The sequence below is a fragment of the Dipodomys ordii genome, unplaced genomic scaffold (genome assembly GCF_000151885.1).
Source record: "Dipodomys ordii isolate 6190 unplaced genomic scaffold, Dord_2.0 Scaffold47, whole genome shotgun sequence".
In the NCBI taxonomy this organism is placed as follows: domain Eukaryota; kingdom Metazoa; phylum Chordata; class Mammalia; order Rodentia; family Heteromyidae; genus Dipodomys; species Dipodomys ordii.
The window spans coordinates 6,651,469-6,672,990 of NW_012267263.1; the positions used below are offsets into that span (position 1 = coordinate 6,651,469).

The 21,522-nt window shown below is 42.1% G+C and overlaps 1 protein-coding gene across 1 annotated transcript in view; it reads left to right on the forward strand.

Annotated features, from left to right (window-relative positions):
* Positions 1-18,511, forward strand: part of Cnot11 (CCR4-NOT transcription complex, subunit 11) — a 19,469-nt gene extending 958 nt beyond the window's left edge. Inside the window, exons 2-7 of the mRNA XM_013019836.1 lie at positions 2,854-3,018; positions 9,576-9,728; positions 12,200-12,402; positions 15,132-15,334; positions 17,362-17,458; positions 17,540-18,511. Coding sequence (XP_012875290.1) covers positions 2,854-3,018; positions 9,576-9,728; positions 12,200-12,402; positions 15,132-15,334; positions 17,362-17,458; positions 17,540-17,737 — 1,019 coding nt within the window. The 3' untranslated portion in view covers positions 17,738-18,511. The remainder of the gene's footprint in view (positions 1-2,853; positions 3,019-9,575; positions 9,729-12,199; positions 12,403-15,131; positions 15,335-17,361; positions 17,459-17,539) is intronic.
* The last annotated feature ends 3,011 nt before the right edge of the window (positions 18,512-21,522 follow it).

The window sequence follows — 21,522 nt, forward strand, 5'->3', positions numbered from 1 at the left end:
GCCCCGCCCCGCGCGAGGGAAGCCCCAGGCTCTCGCCGGCGCGGCCCTCCCCTCCCAGCACCCAGTCTGCAGTGGGGAAGCGAGTACCTGCGGGGCAGAGAGACCCGTCCCGTCCCGTAGACCATCGGATCGGACAGCTCGCTGGAGGGCTCGGCGTGTTGAGAGTGGTCTCCAGGATGCCCACGAGGTGCAGAACGGATGACACAAAGCGGCCCCGACCCCGTTTTTTAAGCCTCCGAGGAGCCAATAGAAGTCCAGTGTTAAAAACAACAACAATAACGAGATGCTAGGCGTTGGTGGCTCACACCAGTGATTCCACTTATTCGGGTGGCTGAGAACCGGATAATAGCACTTCTAGGCCAGGCCGGGGGGTAAAAGACCCTATTCCTCCCCTCCCTCCAGCTCCCCTTTTCCTTGATTCATTTCGATAAATCTTAGATGCTGAGAGGCACAGAGGCCTTGGGTTCCACTCCTAAGAGTATTTTCCTTTGGGCAACACCCTCTCTTTAATTTTTTTTATTGTTATTGTAAAGGTGATGCACAGAGAGGTTATAGTTAGAAAGTCAGGTAAAGAGTACATTTCTTTTTCGACAATGTCACCCATTCCCCCCCCTTTCCTAATTTTTCCCTCCTGTTCCCCACTAACAAGTTGTAAAGTTCATGTTCAACATAGTGTCCAGTGAGCACCATTGCTGCATTTGTTCACCCTTTGTCCTTCCATTTCTGCGCTTCCTCTTACACTCCCAAAGACATATATAAATGAACAAAAAGAAAAGAAAAACAGCAAAAAAGAGGGCTGGGAAGGTGGCTCAGTGGTAGAGCACTTGCCTTGCATGCTCGAGGCCCTGGGTTCGATTCCTCAGCACCACATAAGAAAAAAGCCGGAAGTGGCGTTGTGGCTCAAGTGGTGGAGTGCTAGCCTTGAGCTGAAGAGCTGAGGGACAGTGCCCAGGCCCAGAGATCAGGCCCCACGACCGGACCCCCCCCCCAAAAAAAAAAAAAAAGAAAAGAAAAACAGCAAAAAAGAAAAAAGAACCTCTTGTTTCCATTTCCTGGAGCAGGATGCTATCTTAACCACCACAATGTGGTGTAGGGTCGTACCTTTCTTTCATCCCAGCTTAGGCACAAAATGCTAATAGGAGGACTGCAGTCTGGGCCGTCTTCACAAAAAAGAGAGAACTTAGTCAGGTGCTGGTGGCTCATGTCTATAATCCTAGCTACTCAGAGGCTGAGATCTGAGGATAACGGTTCAAAGCCAGCTGGCGCAGAAATGTCTTGAGATACTTGTTTCCAGTTAACCACCAGAAAATTGGAAGTGGAGCTGTGGTTGAAAGTGGTAGAGTACTAACCTTGAGTGAAAAAGCTCAGGGATACTGCTCAGGCCCTGAGTTCATGCCCCACAACTGACAAGAAAAAAAAAAAAAGAACTTATTTGAAAATTAAAGTTAATAGGACTGGGTGTATGGCTCAAGTGGTAGAATGCCTGAGGCACTGAGTTCCAACTCGGGTACGTACACAGAAACCAAAAGAAAATGAAAAATAATGGTAAGGGGCCAGGGTAGAAGGTGGTCTGGAATTTGGCCTGTGGGAACATTTATATGGAATGTGTACCAGTGGAACATTGCTCCAATGACAGTGTACTTAACTGGCTTTTGGTACAGTTTGTTGCTTCCCTGAAAGTGAGTGTAATATACATAAGGCTACCTAAAAGTGCCCTAGGAGGGGGGCACAGTGTGGGATTTTAGGTCAGAGGCCTAGTGAATTCTGTATGTCTGGTTAGATAACATGATGTAATAACATTCTCAAATGTAGTACTATAAACCTGTATGTACCTCCTCAATGTACTGAACTGTGAACAAGATTGTAGGGAGGAGGAGGCAAGGAAGTAGTTGTCAGGGAAGGAACCCATGGATATTTTTATTTTTTTTGGCCAGTCCTGGGGTTTGAATTCAGGGCCTGAGCACTGTCCCTAAGCCTCTACCACTTGAGCCACAGTGCCACTTCTGGCTTTTTCTGTGTATGTGGTACTAAGGAATTGAACCCAGGGCTTCATGTATGCTAGGCAAGCATTCCACTACTAAACCACATTCCCAGTCCTTCTGTCTTTTTGCTTTTAGCTTCAGTACATCTCAGTTTCAGACAAAAAAGCATTTCTAAATGCTACCATTTTTTTTTATCTCTTTCATTGATAGTGCCACAAGAACACCACATTTCAAATGACATTTAATTGCAGAATACACACATGTATGTATTAGATTAGTTGAATATTTAGTGCCAGAGTTTGAACTGGGGCCTTATTTTTGGTAGGCTGGCATTTTCCCACTTTACCCACAACCCCAGCTTGGCTTTTTGCTGGTTAATTTCAGAGATAGTATCTCACACTTTTCTGCCCAGGCTAGCTTGAAATTGTGATCCTCCAGTCCTCAGCCTATTGAGTAGTTAGGATTGTGGGCCATCGATGCCTGGGCTCCATTATGATTTAGTTTGTAAAAGTATGTTGATTAAAGTGGCAAGCAGCAGATGTTATTTTTGTTTTGTTTTGTTTTTTGGTTAGTCGTGGGGCTTGAACTCAGCCTGGGCGTTGTCCCTGAGCTCTTCAGTTCAAGGCTAGTGCTCTACCACTTGAGCCACAGTGCCACTTCCAGTTAATTGTGGTTCATCAGAGATAAGTCTCACAGTCTTTCCTGCCCGGGCTGGCTTTGAGCCTTGATCATCAGATCTTAGTCTCCTGAGTAGCTAGGGTTACAGGTGTGAGCAACTGGTGTCCGGCTACAGCTTTTTTTTTTTTTTAAATTACATTCAAATTAAAATTTTAAAGCAACTGTTGGAGACACTTTCTGTTTTTCTTCACAGGATTTTTACCTCCTATAACTCCACCAGAAAAGTTTTTTCTTTCCCAGCTCATGCTGGCACCTCCAAGGGAACTCTTCAAAAAGACACCTCGCCAGATTGCATTGATGGATGTTGGAAACATGAGCCAGTCTGTGGATATTAGCGGGCTTCAGCTGGCCTTGGCTGGTAAGGAGATGTTCTTGTCTCTTATGACAGATTCTAAAGAAAGGTCATTGTGATCTCTGTTGTGCTTAGGTAGTATTTCTTACTTAAACAAGTAATTTCAATACTTTCTAAATGGAAGTCCATTTTTGTCATTTTGTTTGCCTTTTCAGTTTTAAACAATGCCAGATAAAGGTGTGTGTTTGTTTTAAATGTTCGTGCTGGTTAATGGTATTGTTAGGGTGTCATTACTACCCAAAATAGTGTTCAAGTTGAGTAAGATTCTTCCTGTCAAAATCCCACTTTTTTTTCAGAAATAAAAATGTCCATCTCAGGTGTTGTTGTGCTATCCATTTTGAAGGCCAGTTGTCCATATATGTGAGTGCTATTTCTATTCTGTCCTGATGTCTAGTCTCTAAATTGTGTTTAGGACAGTACTTAAACTGTTTTGGATGCTGTAGCTTTGTATTAGGGTTTTGTTTCATTTTATTTATTGTGGTGCTCAGATGGAAGGTAGGGCCCTGTACCTGCTGAGCAGGCTCTTCCCCCTGAGCTAGCCTGGTCCATGCACTGTTTTTCTTTGGAACACTCTAAATCTCACTTTTCAACTATTACATTAACAGTAAAAAATCTTTTAAGATTTCTGAGGGAGAAACTATACAAAAAGTAAGTTACCATGCAGAATAAGGCTAATAACAGATTAAAATTGTTTTGCTAGGGCTGGGAAGGTGGCTCAGTGGTAGAGTGCTTGCCTTGCATGCCTGAGGCCCTGGGTTCGATTCCTCAGCACCACATAAGCAAAAGAAAAAAGCCGGAAGTGGCGCTGTGGCTCAAGTGGTAGAGCACTAGCCTTGAGCTGAAGAGCTGAGGGACAGCGCCCAGGCCCAGAGTTCAGGCCCCACGACCGGACCCCAAAAAAAAATTGTTTTGCTAAATGAAAGGTGGTTGTACAGTAGAGACCAAAGTCATAGGCAGTCTCACTCGCCTTTCCTTTAGAGGTGTATATTTGAGGGTTTTAACCTTATATTTAATCAAGTGAGAGTCAAATTTGTCCTGCCTTTTAATTTTTGATGACTTCAGTCAGCCCAGGAAATCTTTTTTTGAGCTGAATACTGGGGCTTGAACTCAGGGCTTAGGTGCTGTTCCAAGGCTAGCACTCTAGCCATACCTCCACGTCTGGCTTTTGCTGGTTAAATTGGAGTTAAGAATTTCACAGACTTGGTGCTGGGAAGGAGGCTTGGTGGTAGAGTGCTTGCCTTGCATGCATGAGGCTCTGGGTTCTATTCCTTAGCACCACGTAAGCAGAAAAAACCGGAAGTGCTGCTGTGGCTCAAGTGGTAGAGTATTAGCCTTGAGCTGAAGAGCGGAGGAACAGCACCCAGGCCCAGAGTTCAGGCCCCATGACCACCACCACCAACAACAAAAAAGAAACTTTGAACTACTATCCTCACATCTCAGCCTCCTGAAGTAGCTAGGATTATAGGCATGAACTACTGGCGACAAGTTTAGAAAGAACAGTGTCTTGAATTAGAGTGGGAAAGTGGCTGAGTGGCAAAGTTTGCTCTTCCTCTCCTCCACCCAGATTGAAGATGTCCAACCCCTTCTTTTTCACAACTGTTTCCTCTTCCTGCCCCCAAAGTAAGCATACCTTGCTCCTTGCTTCTCTGGAGCTTGCCGCTGAGGCCTGAAACAAGATGCTTTATTGTAGGGTCTTTGGACCAAAGTTATATTTGTGTTTCTCTAACTTTAGAAAACACAGCAGACAAGTTAAACTTATGATAAGGGGAAGATATTTACCCTGTAACAATCACAATGTTCATTCTAGAAATTTAACTATTTCCTGACAAATACTATTTACTAGTGTATTTCACAATTTGCTAGTTTAATTTTTTTCCCTACATCTTGGTCAACAGTATGTTATTTAGCTTTCTTTTTACTTCCACAATCAGAGATGAAAAATAGCATTGGATAATATTTGGCTAGTATTTTCCCTATTAACTGAACCAGGTTGAACATCACATGGAATGTAATACATCTTTTCATATGTTTCTGGCTATTTCCCATTGGATTGATGGTCTTCTATTGACTTTTTAAGGTATTGAACATAGATTTACTTCAAGTAAAAGATCAATTTTATACATTCACCATGTTCCCGCTAAGCTTCTTTTTGAAGACCTAATATTAGTATTTTCAGAACAGATCTTTTGGGCCAGGTGCTGGTGGCTCACACCTATCTGTAATTCTAGCCACTCAGGAGGCTGAGATCTGAGGATTCTGGTTCAAAGCCATCCCAGGCAGGAACATTTGTGAAACTCTTTATCTCCAATTAACCACCAGAAAACCGGAAGTGACAGTGTGGTTCAAGTAATAGAGTTCTAGCCTTGAGTTGAAGAGCTCAGGGACAGAGCCCAGGCTCAGAGTTCAAGACCCATGACTGACCAAAAACAAACAACCCAGATCTTTCATTGTCTCTTTTTTGAATTTTTTTGAACTTTTTATTGGAAATTTTTTTTTTTTCTGGTTCTGGGGCCTGGGTGCTGTCCCTGTGCTTTTTCAGTCAAGACTAGCATTCAGTAAGCCACAGCGCCACTTCTGATTTTGTTGGTCATGGAGCCTGAACTCAGGGCCTGGGTAATGGCCTTGAGCTTCTTGCTCAAGACTAGTGCTCTACCATTTGAACCACGGGGCCACTCTGGCTTTTTTCAGAGTAGTTTATTGGAGATAATAGTCTCATGGAGGGCCTGGAAGGTGGCTCAGTGGTAGAATGTTTGCCTTGCATGCATCAGTCCCTGGGTTCGATTCCTCAGCACCATATAAGCAGAAAAAGCCAGAAGTGGCACTGTAGCTCAAGTGGTAGAGTGCTAGCCTTGAGCTGAAGAGCTGAGGGACAGCACCCAGGCCCAGAGTTCAGGCCCATGACTGCAAAAAAAAAAAAAAGATTCTCATTAACTTTTCCGCCCAGGCTGACTTTAAACCACGATCCTTGAATCTCATCCTCCTAAGTAGCTAGGATTATAGGTGTGAGCCACTGGCGCCAGGCAGTCTCATGGATATTTTTGTGTGGGCTAGCTTTCATCTGCAATCCTCAGATTTCAGACTCTTGATTTTTCTATGGCAGGAGCCACTACTACCTGGCTTTGAAATACCAAATCAGGAATTTACTTTAGTGTATTCGTATGTTTAGGCCTTGAGCTTGGTATACAGACACTGTACCACTTGAGCCATTCCTACAGCCCCTTTTTGCATTGGTTATTCTTGAGATAGGGTCATGCTTTATGCCCTTGCTAGGCTGCAATCTTTCTACTTGTGCTTCCCAGTGTCACTGAGGTAACAGGTGTATGGCACGGGTCACAGCCATGTTTTCCGCTAACAGGTGTGTGCCATTGAGGGCAAACTTGTATACTCAAGATGGCCTTAAACTGTACTCCCCCAACCTTCCCAAGTAGCTAGGATTACAGATTTGAGCACCACATGTCTAGCTCCCCCCCCCTTTTTTTTTTTGCTGGTCCTGGGGCTTGAACTCAGGGCCTGGACACTGTCTCTGAACTTTTGTTCAAGAGTAGCACTCTACCACTTGAGCCACAGTGCCACTTCCGGCTTTTTCAATATATATGGTAGTGAGGAATCAAACCCAGGGCTTCAAGCATGCTAGGCAAGCATTCTACTACTAAGCCACATTCCCAGCCTATCTCTCTTTTTTGTTTTTGATCAGTTTTGGGGCTTGAATTCTGGGCCTAGGCGCTATCCCTGAGCTCTTTTGCTCAAGGCTAGTGCTCTACCACTTTGAGGCACAGTTCCACTTTGTTTTTTTTTGTTGTTGTTTTGTTTTGTTTTTGTCTTATTGTTGTGGGGCTTACTGGGCCTGGGCGCTTATCCCTTAGCTCTTCAGCTTAAGGTGAGCAAGCGTTCTACCACTTGAGCCACAGCACCACTTCCAGTTTTCTGAGTGGTTTATTGGAGATAAGAGTCTCATGAAGTTTCCTGCCCAGGCTGGCTTTGAACCACAATCCTCAGATCTCAGCCCCCTGAGTAGCTAGGATTACAGGAGTGAGCCACCAGTGCCTGTCCACTTTCAGTTTTTTGAGTGGTTGGTTGGAGACAAGTCATGGGGACTTTTCTGTCCTGGCTGGCTTTGAACTTAGTTCCTCAGATTTCAGCCTTTTGAGTAGTTAAGATAACAGGTGTGAGCCACCAGCGCCCAGCTTCCCTCAGCTTTTTTTGTTGTTGTTTTTTGTTTTGTTTTTGTCATGGGGCTTGAACCTGGGCCTGAGTGCTGTCCCTGAGCTCTTCAGCTCAAGGCAAGTACTCTTTTGTGCCACAGTGCCACTTCTGGTTTTCTAGTGGCTAATTGGAGATAAGAGTCCCATGGATTTTCCTGCCCAGGCTGGCTTTGAACCATGATCCTCAGATCTCAGCCTCCTGAGTAGCTAGGATTACAGGTGTGAGCCACTGGTGTGCGGCTCCCTCATTGTTTTTTTTTTTTGAGTCCGGTCATGGGGCCTGAACTCTGGGCCTGGGCACTGTCCCTCAGCTCTTCAGCTCAAGGCTAGTGCTCTTTTGTGCCACAGTGCCACTTCTGGTTTTCTAGTGGCTAATTGGAGATAAGAGTCCCATGGATTTTCCTGCCCAGGCTGGCTTTGAACCATGATCCTCAGATCTCAGCCTCCTGAGTAGCTAGGATTACAGGAGTGAGCCACCAGTGCCTGTCCACTTTCAGTTTTTTGAGTGGTTGGTTGGAGACAAGTCATGGGGACTTTTCTGTCCTGGCTGGCTTTGAACTTAGTTCCTCAGATTTCAGCCTTTTGAGTAGTTAAGATAACAGGTGTGAGCCACCAGCGCCCAGCTTCCCTCAGCTTTTTTTGTTGTTGTTTTTTGTTTTGTTTTTGTCATGGGGCTTGAACCTGGGCCTGAGTGCTGTCCCTGAGCTCTTCAGCTCAAGGCTAGTGCTCTACCACTTGAGCCACAGCACCACTTCCGGCTTTTTTCTTATGTGGTGCTGAGGAATCGAACCCAGGGCCTCGAGCATGCAAGGCAAGTGCTCTACCACTGAGCCACCTTCCCAGCCCGAAACTCTTATCTCTTAATTAACTGCCAAAAAGCTCAAGTGAAGCTGTAGCTTCAAATTGTAGAGCACTAGTCTTGAGCAAAGGAACCTTAGGGACAGCAACTAGGCCCTGAGTTTAAGCCCCAGAACTAGCACCAAAAGATAAAATCTGAAATATAGTACATCATAAGACATGCATTTGCATTGTAAGGAATTAGCATAAAGTCAGCTTGGAGCAACCATAATCCACATAAATCATGTATGTAGTCCCAGTTATGTGAGGGGCTGGGAGGATCCCTTGAGCCCAGGAGTTTAAGATCAGCCTGTGCATCACAGCAAAGAACCAAACAAACAAACAAACAAAAAAACAACATTTTCAGGTTCTGAAAGTTTCATTTCTCTGGATTGTTGGCCCCTATCCATCACTAACCTTCTTGTTCTCAATGGTTTCCTCCCATGAACAGTCTCTGTTTTACACTCAGGCTTAATGTGTTATATAGCTTTCCCTTCTCAGTGCATACATGCTACATCTAATTTGTACATTCTAATTTGGGTGGGTCTTATTTGGCAACAGTGAAGTAACTACCTTAATAGCTGTTGGTGCATTCACATAGTAGAATTTCAAGTTCTTGATGGACATGTATTCCTATGAATGTTTCTTCTTTATATTTCTGGTTCATAAGTAAGAAAGAATGTTGCAGAGATGTGGAGAAATGGAAACATAAAGATTTACTGACTCAAGAATTGTTTTCCAAAGTTTCTGAGCCTTTTTTGATTCTAGTTAGTAGTGTGACCTACCTTACTTCTTCCCCTGAATTTGATAATGTTGGACTTGTTAAACAGTTTGGGTGCTGTCTCTGAGCTTTTTTGCTTAAGGCTAGTGCCCTACCATTTGAGCCACAGTTCCATTTCTGACTTTCTAGTGGTTAACCAGAGATAAGAGTCTCATGGACTTTCCTGCCTGGGCTGCCTTTGAACTGCCATCCTCACATCTCAGCTTCCTGAGTAGCTAAACTTATGTTCTGAGCCACTGACACCTGGCCTGTTACTCTGCCTTTTTTCCCCCCTGTTGGGTGTGTGCATATGTGAGTGTACGAATGTGTGTACACTCCAGTCTTGTGGCTTGAATGAAGGGCCTGGGCACTGCCCCTAAGCTTCTTTTTGCTCAAGACTAGTGCTCTACCATTTGAGCCAGAGCTCCACTTCCAGATTTTTTTTTTTTGAGAGTAGTTTATTGGAGATTAGAGTCCCATGGACTTTCCTGCCTGGGCTAGCTTTAAACTGTGATCCTCAGATCTTAACCTCCTAAGTAGCTAGGATTACAGATGTGAGCCATCAACACCTGGCTCATTTGTGTTCTCATTTTTATTGATTTGTAGGAGTTAAAATATATGTATTTTGTGTGCACACAGATAACCTACCACTTTTTCTTTTAGTGTGTTGCAGATAGATAACTTTTCCTAATTAGTAGCTTGTCCTTTCACTCTCTTCATGGTGTCCTCAATTTAAAAATGCCTCTTATTTTAACCTCTTTCAGAACGCCAGTCTGAATTGCCAACCCAGAGTAAAGCCAGCTTTCCTAGCATTCTCAGTGACCCAGACCCAGATTCTTCTAATTCTGGGTTTGACAGCTCGGTTGCCTCTCGGATTACAGAATCTTTAGTCAGTGGACCAAAACCACCTATTGAAAGTAGGTATATATAAGTTAATTTGCTTTTCTTTGTATCAGTATTCCCTGGAACTTTTCAAGTTTTTGAGATTGTTGTTTTTATTGTTACTTAAGCTTGAATTTAATGTGAAATTTTTTTTGTCAGTCATGGGGCCTGAACTCTAGGCCTGGGTGCTGTCCCTGAGCTCTATAGCTCAAGGCTAGCACTCTACCACTTGAGCCACAATGCCATTTCCTGTTTTCTGGTGGTTTATTGGAGATAAGAATCACATGAACTTTTCTTCCCAGGTTGGCTTTGAACTGTGATCCTCAGATCTCAGCCTCCTGAGAAGCTAGGATTACAGGCGTGAGCCACCAGCACCCTGCTTAATGTGAATTTTTTTTTTTTTTGGTCGGTTGTGAGGTCTGAACTCTGGGCCTGGGTGCTGTCCCTGAGCTCTTCAGCTCAAGGCTAGCACTTTACCACTTGAGCCACAGTGCCACTTCTGGCTTTTTCTGCTTATGTGGTGCTGAGGAATCAAACCCAGGGCCTCATGCATGCAAGGCAAGCACTTTATCACCAAGCCACCTTCCCCGCCCAATGTGAAACTTCTTATAGTGTCGAGTATTTAGTGGAGATGCTCAGTAAAAATTAGTTTCTTCCCTGAAAAAAAAATCACCCACCAAATTCTTTATAACATGTTTATCATACACATACCTAAAGCTAAAAATTTCTCATATAATTTTACTAAAGTCTATTATAGTTTATGACTCAATAAGGATTACTATAGGCTATTGTAACACTGTTATTACCTTCTCTACTTTAAAGTCTTACTGAATCTACAGCTCTTAATTTACTTCGTCAGAAACATTGAGTAGTTGCACTGTTTGGTTTTACAGGTTTCCATGTGGTTTGAATGATAAAGGCTCCCTACATAGGGATAAGACCTGTTGTCCAAATTATTGTGTTCCCATGACTTTGAAATTTACCCTGCAACTTTTTTTTTTTTTTTTGTCAGTCGTGGGGCTTGAACTCTGGGCCTGGGCGCTGTCCCTCAGCTCTTCAGCTCAAGGCGAGCGCTCTACCACTTGAGCTACAGCGCCACTTCCTACCCTGCAACTTCTTAAACTATTTGATTCACAGCAGCTCTCTGGCTTAAGGATTTGAAGTTTCAGCTAGTTGTAAGTGTGCCAAAAGGTTCAAAGCACCTAATTGGCTTCTGTTTAGTATTTGTTCAGTTATAACTTTGAGTTGCATGGACCACCAGGAAGACATGTGGAGAGCATACTTACAATAAATATCTCTGACCACCCACCATCATTGTCATCACACAACAGTAGTTCTCATGAAGTGCTGAACAGTTGTGTTCATAAGTAGTCAAAGAAGAGATTCAGATGCTCATTCTGGGATGCCAGTGAAGGACATGGAGATGTTAGTGGTGGTTCTTACCTAGGAAATGACATTTTCAATATACTAGAGTGTCATCTCAAACTTAGCAGGGATGAGTTCTGATAGGAATAGACCATTTTATGCCCTTTTTGAAAACCAAACTGAAGTGTAACAATGGTGCAACAGCAGTCCTTGCCAGAGTGAGTTTATCTAAGTTTATAATTTATGATCAGCATTGGGCTGGGGATGTAGCCCAATGATAAGAGTGCTTGCTAGCATATATGAGGCTCTGGTTCAATTCCTCAGTAACACCCATGCACATTAACCCACAGGAAAAACAACAAAACTTTTTTATAAAATAGTTGATTCACTTTACTTTCTTGTCATATTTTTGCTTTATGAGAGTGAATCTGGTATTTGTGAATTTGGGGATTTATGAAAGACTCCAAATGCATATGGAAAAGTAAAAGTACATGTCAACCAGGTGCTGATGGCTCACACCTGAAATCCTGGCTATTCAGGAGACTGGATCCCAAAGATCATGGTTTGAGGCCACACTGGACAGAAAAGTTCACAAAATTCCATCTCCAAAATAACCAGAAAAGGCCAGGCTGGAGGTGTGACTCAAGAAGTAGAGCAAGCAGGCAGAGCAAATGTGAGAACCTGGGTTAAAACTCTAATACAGACAAGAAAGAAGTACATATTTTTCTTCTGTCATTTCGTCTCCACATAATTTGTTACTTCAAAATTATTAGATGGAAAAGTAAACCTAGTACAAATCATGGTGGTCTCTAAGACGGAATCTTAGTGGTGACTAAGAATAGCATTTCTTGTTGCTCATGAGGGTCTGCTTGGATTAAAAGTTGGCAGGTCATTGCCATGTTTTTCTTTTCTTCTCTAAAAAGCTAACAGGTTTTGTTATATGCTGTTTCATTAATTTTGGCCATGTATATGTACTTTCTTTATATTCTGAGTGAAACCTTGACTTTCTGTATCATTCTTCCTTCTGATTTTCAAGTATGGATTTTATAACATCCTCACTAAAGGAGATATTAAGTGAAATGCAGGTAAGTACAGATGTTAGCTATGATAGAAGCAGTCATTTATCTCTATTCCCATTTAGGCCATTTCCGGCCAGAATTTATCCGTCCACCACCCCCTCTCCACATTTGTGAGGATGAACTGGCTTGGCTAAATCCCACGGAGCCTGACCATGTGATTCAGTGGGATAAATCCATGTGTGTTAAGAATAGCACTGGTGTGGAGATCAAGAGAATCATGGCCAAAGCTTTTAAAAGCCCTTTATCATCTCCCCAGCAGACACAGGTATGTATGCATTTAAAACATTTTTTTTAACCTTTAATCTGTCATGAATTTAATTTTCTTCAAAAAAAACCTAGGAATTCTGAGTTCTTTTAATTTGGCAAAGAATTATTTTAGTATGATAAAGTTAAAAAGGAGAAATTAAGAGAAACACTTCATGCTTCCCACATAGGAAGTAGGAATTAAAACTCAAAATGGTGGTTCTATCTGAAGCTTTTATGCTTTCCTGGGGTAGGCAAATACATTTGGTCATGTCATCTAGTAACCCCTAACCCTTAGACAGTGGGTCTGGGTGGGTAAGATGGGTCAGTGAGGTCTACTCAAAACAGTTTTCAGGACTTCATTTTGGCTGACAGGACTTTCATTCTGAATTTTTTTTTTGCCTCTTAATCATATAAATAATTTTTGAAGAAATATCAAAATTAAAATGTTTCTGAGATTAAGTCCCTTTCCTCCTGCAAAAACAGATCAGAATTGTTGATTGTGATACAGGTCATAGTAGCCTTGAAAGACTGCTTGGTTGCTATGATGACCCTTGTAGCCAAGGAGCTCCCCATTCTGTGTGACTGCTTACCAGCTTCCTGTTGGGGATCATCCCGATTTTTTGGTATCTAAAAGCTTTGTTATCTTTCAACTTCTGTTAATTTTGTTCTGATAGGGGAAGTCTGACCACTAAAAATTTTCTGACTTGTTTGTGATAGTTTTATTTCTGGAGACGCGAGATAGGAAGGGTCTTATTTTTGGTCATTGTGTTCCCTCTCTAGGTACTTTGTAGACATTGTTGCATTTAAGCTGGACAGTAACTCTTCTGAGAGTAGGTAGAATTTTTATTTTTGTCTGATGTGGGGCTTGAACTTGGCTTGGGCAGTTATCTCTGAGGTCTTTTTGCTCAAGGCTAGTGCTGTACCACTTTGAACGACAGCCCCACTTCCAGTCCTCTGGTGGTTTAATTGGAGATAAGGGTCTCACACACTTTCCTGCTGGTGCTGGCTTTGAACTGTGATCCTCAGATCTCAGCCTCCTGAATAGCTAGGATTATAGGTATGACCCACCAGTGCCCAGCTAACAGTTTTGTAGAGGAGAAAAAGGAAGTCCAGGTTGGAGGTGAACTTAACATTAAAAGTATTTCAGGGGCTGGGTGCCAATGGCTCATGCTTGTAATCTTAGCTACTCAGGAGGCTGAGAACTGAGCATCAAAGTTCAAAGCCAGCCTGGGCAGGAATGTCCATGAGACTCTTATCTCCAGTTAACCATCAGAAAACTGGCGCAGTAGCTCAAGTGGTAGAGCGCTTGTCTTGAGCCAAAGAGCTCAGGGACAGCGCCCAGGCCTATAGTTCAAGGCCCTACTATGGGGGTGGGAGGGAGTATTTCTGCTAGGCTCACACCTGTACCTACTCAGGAGGCTGAGATCTGAGGATCACAGTTCAAAGCTAGCCTAGAAAACCCCATGAAGCTGTTATCGCCAATTAGCCACCAGAAAACCAGAAGTGGTGTTGTGGCTCAAAGTGGTAGAACATTGCCTTGAGCAAAAGAGCTCAGGGACAGGGCCCAGGCCCTGAGTTCAAGTCTCATAACGGAAAAGAAAAAAAAAATTCTGGCTACCTGTGGGTTAGACCAGGTAGCTACCCTTGGACAAGGTAACGGCATTTGTGGCGGTTTCTGGTTGGTGAATTTTATTTAGTTTGCAGTTTCAAGTTAGAACTGTAAGGAAGATTGTCCAACCAGTTTATCATCTAACTCAAGTCAGACTACAGCTGTTTGTAGTTCATGTTGCTTATTAGAGCATCCTGAAATGCAGTGCAGTCTGGAAAATACAAAGAATATAGAAAGTTTAAAAGTGTGAGCTAGCTGTTGGTGGCTCATGCCTGTAATCCTAGCTACTCAGGAGGCTGAGATCTGAGGATCGTGGTTCAAAGCCAGCTTAGGCAGGAAAGTCTGTGAGACTCATATTTCCAGTTAACCACCAGAAAAGTACAAGTGGAACTATGGCTTAAAGTGATAAAGGCTAGCCATCAGCAAAAAGCTATAGTAGAGTGCTCAAGCAGAGGTCAAGCCCCATGACCTGCAAAAAGAAAAAGGAAGGAAAAAAAAAAGTGCTATTTGGCCAAGAAAAATGTTTTTGAAGCCAAATAGCACTTGACTAACTGGAATTGCCAAGTGCAGTGTATTTTGAATTGAGAAGTAGCAGAGGCTCACAGCACTTACTTTTCTGCTGTTCTTTACCTGCATCAGACGGGCTCAGCAGTTTTGTTTTTTTTTTCCTACTGTTTCTAATTCTCTGTGTTTTTGTACCTTTTTATTTAAGACAAGGTATCACTATATATAGCTCAGGCTGTTCTAAAACTTACTATGTAGCCCAGGTACCTTGAGAATGTTTGGATTATAGGTATGTACCATCACATCATCCAGCTTGGTTTGTGCTTTTGGGGAGAACTAGCTGGTAATTATTTCTGAATGTAACAGCAGAAAAAAAAATCTACAAAAGACTTAAAGATGGTGTTAGACAGATATATTGTATCTAATCAAGTTTCTCATCTAGGAGGAAGAATAGTTGATTCACAAATTGTTTTCAATTTTTTAATTTTGATATCCTCATAGCTTTAAGGGAAGAAATTCAAGAAATTGACTCAGTGATGGTAATTTTTATAGCTTTGTATAAAATACATTTGGACAATAAGAAAAAATTTTCCAATGTAACTCAAGAACCTCTTTAAAATTTTTGCTTTCTTTAGCTTCTTGGTGAGTTGGAAAAAGACCCCAAGCTTGTTTATCACATTGGTCTCACTCCAGCCAAACTTCCAGACCTAGTGGAAAACAATCCTCTAGTTGCTATAGAAATGTTGCTGAAATTAATGCAGTCAAGCCAGATCACTGAGTATTTCTCTGTCCTGGTCAACATGGATATGTCTTTACATTCAATGGAAGTTGTAAACCGGTAAGTTCTCATGTTCCATCTAATATGTAAGGACATACAGATCTTGATTAAATTAGCTAGGGGGAAAAGATGTAGCATATTTTTCTTCTGATATGGTTAGCCTCTGAGTCTTAAGTGTTCACTATATGTGAATTTAGCATCCACTGGTAAAAATCTGCAGTACAGTTTTTACAGTTAGTTGGAGCACAAATGAAAGTGGATGAAATTTACTTCCCTATACAAAACTCTAGCTCCTTTACCTAACAGCTGTGGCTTGGAAAGTGTAGAAGCTTCTAGGCATGCAGTCACAGAATCCCTATACTCCTCTCCCATCTCCTTCTTGACTGCCAGGAGTCTTACCCTGCCATTGCTGACCATTAGGGAAACAATGCATGGTCTTCTTTTTTTTTTTTTGGGTCGGTTGTGGGGCCTGAACTCTGGGCCTGGGTGCTGTCCCTCAGCTCTTCAGCTCAAGGCTAGTGCTCTACCACTTGAGCCACAAAACCACTTCCGGCTTTTTTCTTTTTGCTTATGTGGTGCTGAGGAATCGAACCCAGGGCCTCAGGCATGCAAGGCAAGCGCTCTACCACTGAGCCACCTTCCCAGCCCATGCATGGTCTTCTTGATGTGTTGTTCTCTTTTCATATTTTATATTACCCTTTTCCTCTTAAATTGCAAGTTAAATTGGCTTGAGAGGTTAGCTTGGGGGCTATTTTATTATTTATATAGAGGGTATCTTAGGCCCACACTTGCCTAAATTAGTCTTCATTCTAGCTTCTCATCCTGAGCTGCTTTTCACATATTGGCCTAGTTTGTATGACAAATTAAATGGATCTAATGTGCAAGGAAATCCACTTGGAGTGACAAGTAACATCTGTTTTTTAAAGTTGAAGATTAAAAAAAAGCTTAGTTGAAATTGAACCGAGTGTCATGTTAATCACCTGGTGGCCAAAAGCTTGCCTGGCAGCCCCTAGTATGTGAAATTCTTTAAGGAAACAGAAGGCTTCCAAATTGATTTTCAGCTTGTGTCCTGTATAACATTGTGATTTCTGCCTCTCTTTGCAGTCTTTTTTTTTTTTTTATTACTATTCACAGAACAGTTTATTTGCCCACCTCCCTTGGCTGGCCACCCCTTGTGACCAGGGGAAGTGTCTCTTTGCAGCAGGATTCACTGTTTCTCCTTCACAGGATTTTTTTTTTCCTTTCACAATAAAAATTTTTTTTTTTTTGGTTGGTTGTGGGGTTTGAACTTTGGGATTGGGCGCTGTCCCTGTGCTCTTCAGCTCAATGCAAGTGCTTCACTGCTTGAGCCACAGTGCCACTTCTGGTTTGCTAGTGGCTAATTGGAGATAAGAGTCTGACGGATTTTCCTGCTTGGCTAGCGTTGAAGCCCGATTCTTAGATCTCAGCCTCCTGAGTAGCTAGGATTACAGGTGAAAGACATCGGTGACCAGCTTAGTAAGGCTTTCAATGACAAAGCTTGTCTCACCTGACTGGTTCCAGAGATTGAGCTGAGCACTTTTCTTTACTGCTTGGTCTCGACCTTCAAGAATCTATACCTGGGCTTTGGGTGTCTGTGACATGTTTCTTACTACACTGCAGCCAGGTCTTCCCTTCAAAATTCTTGTGCTGGTTCAAAGTTTTTATGCTACTTACACTGTTTTTAGGAAGGCCTATCTTTAGGCCTAACTATTTTGCTTCTAAATCCCATATTCTAGCCTTTGGCTGGCTATATGTTATGCTGAATTCCTATCTAGTCTGAACTTGCCCTTCCTAGCACTTTGTGTAATAAGGCTTTCCCAAGTGTAAAGTGGGTCACAATAACTGCTGAGGATTAAAGCTTGTAAGATTTGTGATTCAACCACAAACACTCTGGGACATAATGCTGAATAATTGTAGTGTGCAATGGTAAGTGTACACTTAAAAGCAGTTAGGATAAGTGGCTGTGGCTCAGGTTTGTCAAAGATGATGAAAAACTAGGGAATTAGATCATAAGTTTTCACTAGATGACAATTAAAAATATATATAATTATAATTTTATAAAATAGGCTAACTACAGCTGTTGATCTACCTCCTGAATTCATTCACCTTTATATATCAAATTGCATCTCTACTTGTGAACAAATTAAGGATAAATATATGCAGGTGAGTAACAGGAATTTTGATAAATTTTATTAATACTTATTAGTAAAACAGGCATACTAAATTTGTTTTTTTCTCTCCCAGAATCGTTTGGTGCGTCTTGTGTGTGTCTTTCTCCAGTCCTTGATCCGTAACAAAATTATTAATGTACAGGACTTGTTTATAGAAGTGCAAGCCTTCTGTATTGAATTCAGTAGGATACGAGAAGCTGCAGGTCTTTTCCGGTTGTTGAAGACCCTGGATACTGGGGAAACGCCTTCAGAAACTAAAATGTCAAAATAATACCTCACCAGAACCACCCATTCATTGCTCAACTGTATTGTGATTAGTTTTTAAAACCAAATGGATTGTTTGGTTTAATGCACATAAACAACACTTTATTTACTTAAAGCAGAGTTTTGCTTTTTCTGGATGACTGCTCCCTAAAGATGAATTTTTGGTAAAAATTTGTGAAAAATGGTTTTTAATTGTCTTGCCAACAACCATCCATAGCAGGAAAATTTAACCCCAAAGTTACTGTAAGAAAGTGGTAAGCTGTTTAAAATTTTTTTTAAGCACTAAAGAGCCAAGTGCCTGCTGTTGCTTCAAAGACAAGCCACAAGCTTCTGAGAAAACCAGAAATCCTAAGGTTAAGGTTCCAATGTTAAAAGTATTCAATAAGTGAAGACACTTAAGAATTTGATTGTTGTTCCTATGGTGAGATTAGTTGAGAGGAGCTTTTCACATAACATTAAAGATAGTCTGCAACCATGACAACAGAACATGTGAGTTCCTCGGGCCTTTAACAAACATGGGAACTCTTAGGAACCTTTTTCTAGTTGATAGTAGTAGGCATTGTTCTCTTTTTTTCTTTCTTCCCTTGAGATGATTCTTGGTTATTAGTCAGAGATGGCTGATTTTTTGTTTTAAGGAAAAAATATGAGTCAGGGCTTTGGGAAGTAATATTACCCCAGAAATGCTGTCTGGTGGGATGGATGCCTTTGACACATAAGAAAGCAAGCAAGGTGTAGCACTTTGGACAACAGTGCCTTTCATTAAAGTTCTTTTTTAAATCAACTTTGTCCCCTGATTTTTACTTCAAGAAATCATGCTCCTTTTACAGTAGCACTTTCAAAGCAGATTTACAAGGAAATAATCTGTTCAACAGTAATTATTCTACTCTAGCACTTAGCAAAAGAGTTCAAGTTGCAGTCTTACTGCATTTGACCTAAAGCTTATCTTGTTAGATGAGGTAGTACTTTGTCCATAAGGCTTACCATAGCCTCCATGTTTATAGGAGCGCAGCACTTCGCTGCTTGGGCCATTTTAAGCAGTGAAGTGGCCAATAATAGCTCCAAAGTGAGAAAACCATTGTACTAAATAGGCCAAGTAAGAAAAGACTACTTGCTTGCAGCCTAAAAGTTGTAATATGAAGCTACTGGCCCCATTAAACCTCAGTTAAAAACCTGTGTCAGCCCCTACCCCCTCTTGGAGGCAAGATGGCAGGTTAGAATAATTTACCAGTCTGCTCCATGAAGGTTTTGGAAACACAGAAAGATTAGATTCTGAATGAGAAGAGAACCAGTAGCAATGAAAGAGATGGAAGGAAGGCAAAACCAGAGATAACCAAGCCAATGGAAGAAGAGCAGTGAGAGGTTCCAAGCTGTCTCCACATCCCCAGGAAGTGGGAGAGGAAGTGGAGAGTCCATTATAGAGCAAAGTAGTCAATTCTAGCTGTGGGAAAAGCCACACATCCCACAAGCTTTAATCCCAGTACAGAGATTTGTGAGTCAGTGATAATCCAATATGGAAGATCAGCCTTGTAGAAGACTTTGTTGCTCCTCTTATCTTGGAGGGCAATACTTTTTTTTTTTTTTTGGGTCAGTCTTGGGGCTTGAACTCTGGGCTTGGGCTTCTCCCTGCACTCTTCAGCTCAAGGCGAGTGCTCTATCATTTGAGCCACAGTGCCACTGCCGGTTTTCTAGTGGTTTTACTGGAGATAAGAGTCTCATGGACTTTCCTGCCCAGGCTGGCTTTGAACCATGATCCTCAGATCTCAGCTTCTTGTGTAGTTAGGATTATACGCATGAGCCACCTGCACCTGGCTTAAATACCATTTTAAGAGAATGTTTGTTGTTGGAAACTGAGATGCTGTAGAGGCCTGAAAATAAGGAACAGTCATGACTTTAAGAGCTTCAGGACACTTTGCTGTAGAATTTGGGTTTGAGTTGGTCAGAGTTGATTGAGGAGAGGTAGAATGTCCAGCAGGACCCTGCAGACAAGTTTAAACAGTGGGGTACTACACTAGTAGCTCTGATGCCAGAGGCTGCTGTTTGAGATAGTCAATAGAGAGAACCTTTCATCTCCCTGTTGAGCTTGAGCAGAGGCATGGATGTGACAATTGCGTTGTTACCTCAGGAAGACTTCATCTATAGCCCACCAGAGGCAGTTGGAAGGTTGAAGGCTTGGGTGTTGGATCTGTCTAGAACACACATTTTCTGACCAGGAGTGACACCAGTATCAATCAGAGGCTAGGGCAACAACAAAACTTTGAGCCCGAGGCCTGTTAAGAACTCAGTCACCAGGGCCTGTGTCCTTGTGTTGACTGCTGCCTACATAATCTGTTAACATTATATACTACATCCCAGCTATATACATAATCTTTGAGAAAACATCAGTTTAATCACAGGAGATTAAACTTATACCTAAAAACTAGGCCTCAAGTGTGTAAATCCCAGTACAAAATCACTACACTTAAGAATAAAAATGACAATATGTCTCCTTCAAAAGTAAAAAACTCCACAGTAAAAATATTTCAGGCTTGGCCCTAGTGGCTCATGACTGTAATCCTAGCTACTCAGGAGCCTGAGATCTGAGGATCGTGATTCAAAGCCAGCCTGGGCAGGAAAAGTCCATGAGATTCATCTCCAGTAAAGCACCAGAAAACTAGAAGTGGCTCTGTGGCTCAAGTGGTAGAGGCTCGCCTTGAGCTGAAGTGCTGAGGGACAGCACCCAGGCCCAGAGTTCAAGTCCCATGACCAAAACCCCCCCACCCCCTGGAAAAAATTTTCAGTAGTCAAGCGCCAGTGGTTCACACCTGTAATCCTAGCTAATCTTGATGATGAGATCTGAGGAGCATGGTTTGAAGTCAGGCTGAGCAGAAAAATCCCTGTGAAATTCTTATCTCTGATTAACCACTCAAAAAATACAAGTGGAACTGTGGATCAAAGTGGTAGAGCAGGGCTGGGGAAGGTGGCTCAGTGATAGAGTGCTTGCCTCACATGCATGAGGCCCTGGGTTCGATTCCTCAGCACCACATAAGCAAAAAAGAAAAAAGCTGGAAGTGGTGCTGTGGCTCAAGTGGTAGAGCACTACTAGCTTTGAGCTGAAGAGCTGAGGGACAGCACCCAGGCCCAGAGTTAAGGCCCCACAACCAGACCCCACTCCACCCCCCCAAAAAAAGATCAAAAACAGATAAATGGGACTGAATCAAATTAAAAAGTGACAATTACTAGAACCAAGGGACAAGCCATGAAATGAAAAAAAAAACTTCATCAGTTATTCAATAATAAAGGATATACAAAGAGTTAAAAAAAATTACATGGTAAATGGATATACAAAGAGTTAAAAAAATTAAATGGTAAAAGAATAACCCAACTAATAAGTGGGTAAATGAACAGTTACTATAAAAAGAAATACAGGAAGGAATGTTCCAAAATCTTTTAAGCCATAAAGGAAATACAGATAAAACCTACAGGAAGTTCCATCTCATCCCGGTCAGAATGACCATCAGAAAAAAAAAAAGAAACACCAAATGCTAGAGAAGATATGCAGGAGACGCAGCATTATACCAGCTGGCCAACGGTGGCTTACACCTTTAATTCTAGTTACTCAGGAGGCTGAGATCAGGGTTCAAAGCCAGTCTATGCAAAAAAAGTCTGTGAGACTCTTATCTTCAATTAACCACCAGGAAACCTGAAGTAGTGCTCAAAGTGGTAGAGCACTAGCCTTGAGTGAAAGAGAGTTCAGGGACAGTGCCCAGGCAAACCCTCCAACCCACCAAAAGAAAAAAGCTTTATACCTTTTGG